The sequence below is a fragment of the Nipponia nippon genome, unplaced genomic scaffold (assembly GCF_047370975.1).
Source record: "Nipponia nippon isolate SJK-2023a ecotype South Korea unplaced genomic scaffold, ASM4737097v1 scaffold_1, whole genome shotgun sequence".
Classification (NCBI taxonomy): domain Eukaryota; kingdom Metazoa; phylum Chordata; class Aves; order Pelecaniformes; family Threskiornithidae; genus Nipponia; species Nipponia nippon.
The window spans coordinates 4471549-4483576 of record NW_028262290.1 but is presented as its reverse complement, the minus strand read 5'-3'; the positions used below and the strand labels follow the sequence as shown (position 1 = coordinate 4483576).

At 40.2% G+C, this 12028-nt stretch overlaps 1 protein-coding gene across 9 annotated transcripts in view; it reads right to left on the bottom strand.

Moving 5' to 3' along the window:
* SLC45A4 (solute carrier family 45 member 4) overlaps positions 1–12028 on the bottom strand; it is a 93325-nt gene that overhangs the window by 38366 nt on the left and 42931 nt on the right. For 8 of the 9 annotated variants that reach the window (XM_087741029.1, XM_087741168.1, XM_087740722.1 and 5 more), the window contains exon 2: positions 1695–2306. In XM_087741029.1, the coding sequence (XP_087597155.1) occupies positions 1695–1938 (244 nt within the window). In that variant the 5' untranslated portion in view covers positions 1939–2306. Of the gene's footprint in view, positions 1–1694; positions 2307–8994; positions 9099–12028 lie in introns of those variants that run through there. The other variant, XM_087740800.1, reaches the window with a different exon arrangement.

Genomic DNA, 12028 nt, shown 5'->3' with positions numbered 1-12028 from the left:
GGAAGGGAAGAGATATTTCTCAATTATCTGGAGGAAACAGATCCGCTAGAGGAGCTCACAAAAGAAATGTAAACTAGTAGACTGGTCAGTAATTAAGAGGATGGTTTATTTATACTGTCTGACCTTACTCTATGGTAAGGTAAAGTCAGCTTAGCCAGCTATACATTTTAAACATCCACGTGCCAGCACAAACAAGAAAGCGAACAAAAAAAACACAGGTCACTTACAAAACTGGGGGTCTTCTCCATGCAAAGCAGGATGCAAGGTTTTGCATTCATGGTAGACAGTAATTGAACCAATGCTGCTGGTACAAATTACTTAAGTCTTTAAATCTCAACTTACCCAAAAGACAAAACCTCAAAACAAGTTATGGACATTATAAACATTCCCAGATGAAGTTGCATGTGTTTAATTCAGCAAGTCAGGTTGATCAGAAAGCTCCTATTTGGGGAACGCTTATAAGTTATTTCAACTATGCCACCAATAGATCCAAAAAGGACATTTGATGAGCTCTGAAAATGAAAATTTTCAGGAAAACTTGGAGGAATAACTCATCAGCATCTCTCATGGCACTAACTGCCCTGATTATTGACCCCTCTGTTGATTCAAAATAAACCGACTAGTAATTTCATAGGAAAACACATTTTTAACTGTGGAAAGACTGCACAAAAGAATTTGTACATTGCATGCTCACAAGTTCAATCTCTGATGCCCTTTTGTCACATCAAATATAAAAATACAGATGTTTCATTTGAGATGCTAACCTTGAAATTTCTAAACAATGTTGTAAATAGTATTCAGTGAACATTATTTTAGAGAGTTGGTTGAGTGTTTCTGTTCGGCCACAGCTGCGCATGCTGTAAGGTACAACAACTGCATGTATACGCCAAAGCAAACATTAGCAAGCATATAACATGCATATATTATATAGACACTTACACAGTGCACACACACTGTTGACTTATTCACTCATGGAAGCACGCTCAACCCGGTACTTCCATTCAGTTTCATGTAATATTTTCTGATATCTGATAGAGAACATGATTTTCTGGCTTTGATAAAGGTAATACCAGATACCGTTAATACAGTAAGCAGTTTATTGGAAACCCAATTACAGTACTAAACATGAAATTTAACAGTTTACTCCTATTCTAAACCCCATTACCTCCCCCCTTATTATCTAAAGCTATTGGTATCATGGTTCATTCATATGTGTTCATGTGTTATAAACTTAACACATTAATCGCACAGAACAAGACTCACCAGTGGTTTGAAATAAATGCAATATTTCACTAGTAGTTGGAAAAACCAATTTATCTAACTGTTCATTCCAAAGTACTGTAACCTCAAGCATTTCTCCATAAATGAAAAAAAGCTTCACTGCAATCTTTTATAGTCTAATGTTTTTTCTAGTTTCTAGGACACTTACCTTTTAGTAAAGAATTTTAGACTTAAACGAGGTTAAAATTTTTAGAGAGGGAAGCAATATTAGACAGAAGACGAATGCATATAGAAATCCTTCCCACTTAAACATGGTTACACAACTGAATCCGTGGCACAGCCAACAACAAAAAAACAGAATCCTTGTTACCTTGTGTATTTTCAGTTGGCAGACCCCACTTCCCTCTTCTTCTGACTTCAGTCAATAAAAAAGATATAGAAAGTTTCGATTAACAGAAATGAGAATTACTTACCAATTTGTAACAATACGGGTGTTACCAAAGCTGTCTCCATGGCATAACAAAATTCCCTGCCAAACATTACTGCACCATGCATCACCCACAGGCGTATTGGTATCCGGTCTATGGATCCTTCGCTAATGGTCTCCTCCCTACTTTCATTCTCCTTGTTTTCTGGTTTCTGAAGCTGTGCCACAGGTAGATCTTGAACTTGCATAGATTCCGAGTCAGCATTCTGGGGAGCCATTTTCATTACCATAAAAAATATATATATTTGTTATATCTCTATAAATAATACTACCATAACTCCACAAACAAGTTAGCGTGTCTTCTCTTTCAGCTTCTGTTCCTTAGGCAAGTAACGCTTATATTCCTCTTGTACAAACAGGTATCTTGCAACTTCTTGTATAGACATTAAGAACAAAAAGCTATTTGGTAGGAATTTCAACATATGGCTTGCTGGTTTACTGTGAGTTAGAGTTAAAAATCCATAATTGCCATTCAGTTAATACCAGTTTCATAATTATTATTGAAGAAGTGCTGAAGTTGTTATTCTTGCTACAGAGAGGTGGAAAGGCGACACAAAGAGGTGCTCCACTGTTAATCCCCATCGAGTGGCTGATTAATCTGCAACAAAAAGCAAGCATTTAAAAATTTCAATAGCATTTTTCAGGATATTGTGCCCCCCCCCCCCCCAACTATATGCCCTATTTCCTGCTTAGTGCTTTCCATTGTCCTTGCCTAGTGTAGGGTCTTTTATTCCACATTCCCTGCTACCCCTGGACTTTCCATTGAAATGCAGTTACTCCTCATATTTAAACGATGCTTAACTGTACTCCCTAACTTCCTCCAGTTTGTGGTCCTACACGAAGCCACAGAAAAATATATCAGTGTATTTGTCTGAGATCCTCAGAACATTGAGCACAAGACTAAAATTCTGGGAAATTTAATGCAGGTTCCATTTCAGAAACAGCGTAGGATATTCCAGTACTATGCCAGGAAGATGATTCATCAATTACCGTTTACTCACTGGCCACACAGACATCTCCGTTTAGACTTTTGGAAGTTGCCGGTTACTTTGCAGTAGCTATCACACCATCTTATAACAAAGATATTCCTCCAAGCAAGCATGAACAAAAATAAGCCATTAGGAGTATAACTTTGGGGATTGATATTTAAATATTTAAACTTCTAATAAAGATATATACAGCATATGCATCCATCTTCACTTTCTGCACACAAGACCAGAGCCTCTTACTCCCACATCCTATGAGGCTTCTGAAGTCCATGAAAGTAGAATGGTACAAGATCTTCCACCATACACTAAAATTATTAAAATATATTCCAACCAGGTAAGACAAGCTTCCTCTGTATTTCCCTGTCCTTTGTGCCACAAAGTCTAAGCAGACGTACGTACTGTACCGCGTCAATCGAAATGTGTTTAAGCACGTAGGAGAAAAAAGAAAGCATTTTATAAAAAGTCAGATTACACAACGTTTGTACTAGAAGGATGAATATTCACATCTATGCAAACAGTGTGACTGAACTCGTATCCCAGGACAAAACCCCTTGGGGCTATGGTTCCACGAGATGCTGGCTTTGGCAGCAAAGCTGGCCCAAGAAGTCCCCACGCTGCAGTTCACTGCCCCTTCAGTTGTGGCAACAAAAACTCTTTGTGGGCTAGAGCAGAAACCAGATCATTAAGTGGTGAACCTAAAAATGAGCCTTAAGAAAAAAGATGACATGTTTGGGGTTTAAAGCACATCGTAACAGCAACTCTTGTTTGAGCGTGACCCAACACACTGTTCTGCTAAAAGCGCAGCACGGGAACGTCACCTTGAGCACTCTCTCCTGCCGATACCCTCCTTCGAGCTGTACCCCCAGGGCATTTATTGCGTGTTGTTTTGTTCTTCCATTCAAAAGCATCTTTTTTGGTTCGGGCTTCTCCTCCTCCCCGGCTCCCCAAGATTACTGGAGTTCTCAGATTTGATGACTTCAATAACAACTTAATACTATAATTTGCTTTTGAGCTAGTCAAACCTTTAAATCGCATGAGAGAAGTTAAAATAACTTACTGAACGCAAGTGCTATAAGCAGCGTTTTAAGTTCCAAGTATTAATCTATAAGCATTAAATCGCTCAGAACAAAAAGGACTCAAGAAAGCGTTTCTCCACCCACTCAGAATTAACAGGAGGAGTTGAGATGCACTGCCTAGGGTTATGAATTATGGCACAGACACGTACTTATTCAAGTTCTCCCTAAGCACCTTGTTTTTATAAAGGTTTTTCTTTCCACCAGTCAGGGTTTGGATTTGCTAAGCTCTGCACGCGGCAGAGTTCATTTGCCTCCTTCCAGCAGTTAGTACAGCGTTGAACTCGCATCAGGAGGGGAAGGGATGTGGTTCTCTTACTTTGCTTTAGTGCCTGAGGTTTCAACTCAATCCTTGAAGGGCTATTAGTTTATCATAAATATGAAGTTAAGTACTGTGTATTAAAAAAAAAAAAAAACCAAACACAAAACACATCCACTTTTCATAATACAAGTTCTGGGTGAGGAAAACCTACAAAATACCTGGGTGAGTAAAACCTACAATAGGTTCCAGAGTAGGAGCAATTATTTTAATTACAGACTAGTCATAAAACGTTTAATTGCTGGCAGACTCAGGCAAAATTGCACTCAGTAGAATTTAAATGTTTACATATCAGCTCTTATTATTCAGAAATCATTCAGAACATGTGTGTTGTATTACAGACTAATGGTCGTGGATAACACTCCTGTACAAGATGGCTTTAAAGTCTCTAGCATTTTCTTATGCTTAATTTCCCCTCCTGTCACTGCCTATGAAGGATTTAACTCAATTTCCCTAAACACCTCATTTAATAGCAGTTACAGGGTAGCAGAATGAGGCACGGAGAGGAAGGCAGTTCATCACACCAGGATGTTTCATGATGCACTGGGGCAGCCCGCATAGGCAAGCGGGATGCCACCAGGCTGGGAGCATTTGTCACTGGAAAGGATAAAGAGGCAGGACAAAAGAGGGTATCTGAGATTTAGCCCATTTGAGCGAGACTCTAAGAGAGGACTGAAAAAGTTGTTCTTGAAGTAGAAGATGATGGGGTGTGATCAGATAATTTAAAAGACAGGAATAATGGATGATAGATGGAGGTAGACTTTGAAGCTGTAATTGACACAGATAAGAACAGTCTATTTTAAACATGCCAGAAAAAGCAGTTAGAGTATTCAAGTGCAATAGCAAGAGGCACAATGGGCAGGTTTTATCTAAAGGAATAGAGAATTACTGTTCCATTATGCCAATTTTGTGGTAAGCATAACGCTAGTCTTCCTGCAGCACTTTCATCTCACTCCAAGTGCGTGTCTAATACAAGAGCCAGAGAATAACAAGAGCCTTTCAGAAAGGTCTTCCAGTTCTTTCGTAAGTCCTGCTAGGTTGTGTTCATACTAATTTTAGACCGATCCAGATTCTGCTGCTGCCTTTTCTAAGTTCATTGTGAATTTGGCAAGTTTGAATAGTGGCATTCTTCCTTATTGAAAAGGGAGACAAATTCATTTACCTGCTGGGAGTAGGTAGCAAATATTACAGAAGCTTTTACGCAGCAAAGAACTCCAAAGGAAATGGCATCTAAAGAGGAGCTGGATTAAAATACCGAAGAAGGCATGCTCCCATGCCTGCACCTAGCACAGATCTGTTTTTTCATGTTTGTTGGCTAGTAAAACCAAACCTTAATTGACAGCAATTTTTTTTTTAATTGTAGTATTGATTATCCATGGTAATTTCCAATACATCCCCTTTACTCATGCAGTTCAAAGGCTTCATGACGTGAGTAGTCCACCTGAGAAGCACACCAGCATTATTATAATATTTTTTTAAAGAAATGATCAGTTAGGCTTACATTTTACCTGTCATTCAAGCAGACTAGGTACTAAGAGAGCTGGCATCCCTTCCTTAAACAGATGTCGAGAGGCATGGTGGCAAAAGGTTTCAGAAAGACCGCTTCCCTTTCATCTGTACCTTTCTGACCATCCAGCCATGCAGGGGCTAAACAAAATAATTTAAAAACGTAAACGGGCACACGAGCCAGCATTTATCTCAGGAAGCTGAGACCACGTTCCCCATTCTGCCATGCACTCTCACTGTACTTTCCATAAAGTTTTAAAAGGCATTTTCATGACTAACAAAGAATAAGGAAGTAGAGCGAAGAATTTCAGGCATGGAAAGGGGTTCATACAGGGGTATATGGGAGGAGGAGTCTGATTACGCCAGCTCTTCAACCTAATTGCACATATTTTACGTTGACCTTTGGCCACGTTGTGACAATGACAAAACCTATAAAGCGGTAGTTAATATTTCAACAAAACAGGCAAGTAAAATATTCTGAAAACTAATCTGTAAGCAACATTTTATAAAAGCTGCTCAAATTGCTTGTAATCTTATCTGTTATACTTTTACTATCTATCTTCCATGTAGGCATAAGTCATAACGTGACTCTGTGAAGCACTAAACAACATGCTATAGGCTTGACAAGGCTATATCACAATAAACCTGTGTCTCAAATCGGCAGCGTTCACAGACAAAGCACGTGAATCATCGAAGAACCAGAGGAAAATTACTGCCTTTCTTTACGGCTTTGCAAAGAAGAGGAAGAGTTGTATGGGTCATATCCGTGGCCCACAAAATTCAGTGATTTTCTTTTCCCCAGCAAGCACTAAGATGCTAGAGATGCACAAGCATGTTTTGGAAGTTTAGGACTTGGAGTCCTAAAAATACAAGCAGTGTTTTTGCATTTGTGATACCATCATCTGGAGGTCAGAAGATTGGTAATACACCATCAATACCAAAATAAACAGGGTTAACAGTGATCCTGCCCAAATCTTTTAGGACTGAACTATTTTTAATGCACGTTTCCAGATATCTCTTGCTAACAAGGAATAGGAATGTACTGTTCAACAAGCAACTAGATTTTCTGACCCAGTGCCAAAGCATATGACTTTAATTAAGGCATGGAGTATACAGTAAGTTTCAGGTAATCACACACATATTTTATTAAGCAGTAATAAAGCCTGGCCAAGTAGATACAGTTAAATGGGCTCAACTGGATACCATGAGAAAATGTCAACTCCTTAGGAGGGCTTTCTTCCTCTGAAGGCATTAGGCAATCCTTAAGGCATTTATTGGTGTAAGAAACAATTCATTTCAACAGGGTAGGTGTGCACTAGTTACAAAATCCTAAGTTCTGAAGGGAAAAATAAGCACAGCCTAAGAAAAACTGGAATGAGCAAACTGAAGAGGATGGAAACAGTTCTGTCCCAACACTACTGATTATCTAAGGGAACAAGGAGGGGATAGAGCAGAGGCAAACTACTCCCTTCACTCATACTGGTCTATAAAGTTTATTGCATTAACTTCCAGTAACTAATCTAGCTATCTCATGTCTTCAAGATCTGCCTCTTCCATTATCATTACTTTCTTTTACATGCAAGTATACAGATTGATCAAAGTCTCCCCAAACCATAGCGAAGAGCTGAATTCAGTTTTGCTCCACAGGAATTGTTTTCTAGCAACGTAGGATATACTCTAGCTCAAACAAAGATTCTACAGTTTTAAAGAATTCTACCTTCTTGATGCCGAAAGGAAGGATGAAGAGATAGCTTGAGCCGTCATTGCATACAAATGTCTTTTCATTGTTTACCACTAACTTCATAAGGGAAAATAGCTAAGAACCAATTCTTCCAGAATTTAACTAGGCTTTAATGATTCTGGTCACAGTTGTCATTGGATCACTAACAGATCCTAATGTGACATTCTGCTTGACACATCAAGAAAACCATAAACAACAACAAACCAAGGTACGTGTACTTCTGCTTCATGAAATATTCAAATGTTTGACTGGAAAAAAAGAAGTGTAAGAGTCCAGAAGCTGCCGGTCTAATACGATAAGATTTTTTTTCCTCCCAGAGTCTTACACCTTACCCTCCTTCAGTTCTGCAAGAGTAGGTCCCACAGACATACACACTAGTAACCTTGCTGTTTCACCTGTGAATCGTGTTAGGCTGGCAAGCCTTTAATTGCCCAGTCATTCCATTTTTTTGTCAAATACTTAACTTTTCTGCCAAGTTGGTTTATGCTAAGGTCTTCCAGTAATCTGGCCATCTCATGCAAAGTTATCTAGACTGATTTAAGTATAGCTTTAATATTAGCTTTGGAAAGAAAGGCATTCTGAGTTGATCTGGCTTTTACTCGGACTAAAGAAATGTTTGGCTGAGCACTTCTACCCCTATGCTGCAGACAAACATCACTTATTATTCCTTTTACGATTAAATGCAAAATGGACACTGGGTTCTGCTTCAACATCTGACTGGCCTGCAAAACGATACATCGTTTGAACTTGCGCCTTTTCAAGACTAAAATGGCATTTGTCCAAGGATGATTACTAATGTTTTGAGTTCAAATCCTCTGGTGCTCCACCAAGCCAACAGAGCAATAGCATGTTGCTGTGAAAGAGCAGCTCTTAAAGGGGAGGCTGTCCTCTGCAAGCATGGCTACGCCACCTCACAAAAATCTGTCGATTCTCTAAATACGTTAAAAACGATTCCGTTAAGATGCTGATCCAACTGATTTTGTACAGATGACTCCCCTCCCCGGATTAATTTTGTTCTACAGATCTGCCATAAGGACAGCAGCTCCCACTACAGAGGTAGTTGCAGCTGAAACCAGATAGATACTCTCTGCAGTACAAACCTGATCGCAGCTTCAAATTGTAACAGCAAACTATACTTTTGCTACGACAGCCTGTTTTGCTAGCAAGGGTAGGTTTGTTTTACAGTCAGCTGCTTGCATAGGAGTATCACATAAAGTACGTTACCGGCTTATTATACTGCTTACACTATAGGTTTCTCAATCACTTTAAGCTGGCATAAACAAGTACTTCCTCTAAAAGCAGCTGTCTGTTCTTCTTCTTCTTTGCCCCAGGTTCCTTACTCCCACCCCTTCCTGCACAGCCGCACAAGTCTCCAAGTAGTGAACCAGACAGCGTAACTGATTTAGATTGAAAACTAAGCTGACAAAAACACATCCAAGCAGCTAAAGAAAGTCCTTTATGAAGTCAGGTCGGTTTTATCTGATTGCATGGCTGCACGGATCCGTACCAACACAATGGGGGAAGGGAGGAATAGGGGCAGCTAGAAGTATTACTTTGGGTAGCAATACCCAAAGCCAGTATGAAATTGCAGCTCACATAGAAAAAAAGAAGTTGTGGGTGTGTAGCCCTGTGGCTACAAGGTCAAAAAGCAGACTCACCTGCCCAGCTCGAGATGCCTCCTTTTCAGAAGGCAGAAGAAGGATCTTCAGTCATGCTGTGAGAACGATCATGTATTCTCCCTCCCAGTACTTGCCAGATGCAAGGCAGAATACCACTTGCTTAGCCAACAGGCAGCTATTTTCTCCCCGCTTGTTTTGCGGCTCTGTTGCTAATTATTAGCAGCTGTTTATAGTAACAGAACTGGCCACAGGGGAAGTTTGTTTGGCCCATGTCAAGACTTGTGTTCAGCCACTGCAGTAGGAAGAAAAGCATCTAGAAAACATACCTGGAGTTTTTGGCCCAGCTGGACAAATGCGTGCAACTACTTTACGAAGTTCAGCAAAGGGGCTGTGTCCTTCCATGAAGAGACTAGGTTGTTCCTTCATAGAAGTTTAGACTCAAAAAATCCTGTGACTTTCTATCAGCACCATCGCATAAGTGAGTCATGAGGCCTTTGGTTCAAAAAGGCAGCAATTATAGGCAGGTAGCTGTTTAAATTCCCATTAAGACTTCTCACATAGTTAAATGCAAACACTGATTTTTAGCTACTGCTTTCTAAAACCAGAACTGTATTAACCCTATCGGGGAGGGAAGACTATGCTTGTTCAGGAATAATTTAAAAAAAAAAATAAATGCAATTATACCACATATTACTTAACAACAGTCCCGTATGTGAGCAACATCACTCCAGATCTTCAGAGGAAAGTCAATCTCTAATTTTAAAATAGTCTTATATTAAACTGGACTAACCGGTTTTGAATCACTAAAAGCCTGCCAAAGGAAAAAGGTTAAGGCTAACTGGGTGCAATAAAGAACCACATTTGACATGTCCTAACATTTAATCCATCATTCGGGTAATCAAAGGCATCGAAACACAACAGCATACACCAGCTTGTTCTACAAGGATACCGTGCCTAAGCAACCCTACAGCTGACACCAAACGAAGGCTTAGATGAGATTTTTAACGACTTCATCTTGAAACCTGAGATTGGTTTTAAAAAACAAAAACAAACCACTGGAACCAGCACGGTGCTTTTGCATCATGACCTACTTTTGAGGCTACCACACGATTTAGGCCACCGAAGCGAAGTCAGGGAGAGGGGAAATCACTCTGCAGCACATTGCGAATGAAGATGATATGGAGCAATCCACCTCACACGGAGAAGCAGCATTTTTTCCACTTCTTGCAATGCAAACTTTTGCCTGCCCTCAGGACTCTTCACACACTGTAATCCAGCTGATGTCTTTTACAACCTCTGCCTTGCTGTTGTTTAAGCCGGGGCATAACTTTTTAAAAAAATATACTCATCCAAGAGAAGCAAATGATTTTGGCAGCTCTCCTGCTATTAAGGCTGAACACCTCAACATCCTCGACCTCCCCAATAAATCCATAAAAATATCCGAGCAACAATCCCCCCAAAACATAAGAGCGAGGGTGTGTGCCGCTTCATTTTGAAAGGGCTAATAAAGACTTGTTGCACCCTTTCCTTGGTATGTATACAAAATTCCAGAAATTATTAAAACCTGACATAAACAGGCTTCCAACTCCAGCTCTGCCAGTATTAAATCTTCCGCAGGGTTTCCTGGCTACTTCTTTCCATAAAGCATGGCCTTGACTAGATGCCCCCTTGCTTTCTTGGGACCCCTTCCAGCTTACTCGGAAAACGACCAAGAGCAAGACCTTGGCTCGTGCTGGAAGACACGGCGATGGAGTCACAGATGGCAGCCTGGGCATGACAAACTCCCCGATGGGCTTTTTCCTGCCCAGACGTGTGGGGAGGAATAGAAAGCCTAAGCCGTTAAGGTGGAGAGATGAAGGTCCTCGTGGCATCAGGGAGAACATCTTCGTAAGAAAGCACTATTTCCTCATTCTTTATATTTTGGGGGCCAATGTAATTTCCCCAGTCTGATTATATTACTGGGAAAAAGACGTAGGAAACCATGGGTCTTTATGAAATTACTGAAACAATTCTGGAAAGCCATCTTTTTAAAAGGGATCCAGAATTTAATGTGAGACAGACTTTATTCAGCGGATTGGATATTATACTGTTCCCTAAAGGCACAGGCTGTTACTAATATTAGATCAGATTACATTGTTAAATCACTGCTGCTGCTGTTTTTAGTAGGAAATACTTCATTTTCTTGAACTGGGGAGGTAGCATTATCTGATTAAACTTATTTTTTGTTTTACTGCTAGGTAAAAAACTTCATATATGCTCCCATTACCCTCATGTTTATTAATACAGATACATTAAACAAGTAAACAGCGAAGGTGGTATGGGCATAAATACCAATAGAGAAGCCTTCCCAGCTAGCAGAAAACAGCTGGGACCAGTGATGCTGGTAAAACAGGCCCTAAGAAGTACACTACAGCAAAGACACAGGCATGCCTTATTCAGCTGGATCTCCAAGTAACAGGTTCTACCCCCAAAATTAGCTCAAGGTTAAGGGCAAGATAGCAAGCTCTAACAGCTAAGTACTTTCAAAACCAAAAAATAACAACCTAGTCACCACACAAGCACAAAGAACTCAAAAACTCATGGGGATGGAGATCACGCAGGCCAGTGTGCGAATACGCTGTTACGGTCTGACACTGCTGCAAATAACAACTTTCACTAAGAAAATCCACTAATTTGGTCAGATAGGCGCAGTCAAACTTCAGTCTGGCACAAGCTAAGTACGGCCCAGCTTAGGCATGCCCTACTAAAAGATCCTCGGGTTTTTAAACATGTTGAACACGATCATCAAAACACATCTCCCATCAAAATTAAATTGATTCATTCCCTCTGTCTCCATGAGGTAGGACAGAGGAAAACAAAACTAAGGCTATCATCAGGGAACATCTTAATACGTTACCGAGTGGATTAACTGGAACAATCTTACCTTCCTGCAGAAGGAAGGACAATGTCTAACCCAGCGGGGCTGGTGGTGCAAGAATGAGCCTATCAGTACATCGTTGCCACTAGCATTTTTTTTTTTTTGCAAGTTCTTTCACCAAGGCTGTCCTCCTGATGGCACAGTGTGGGAAATCAA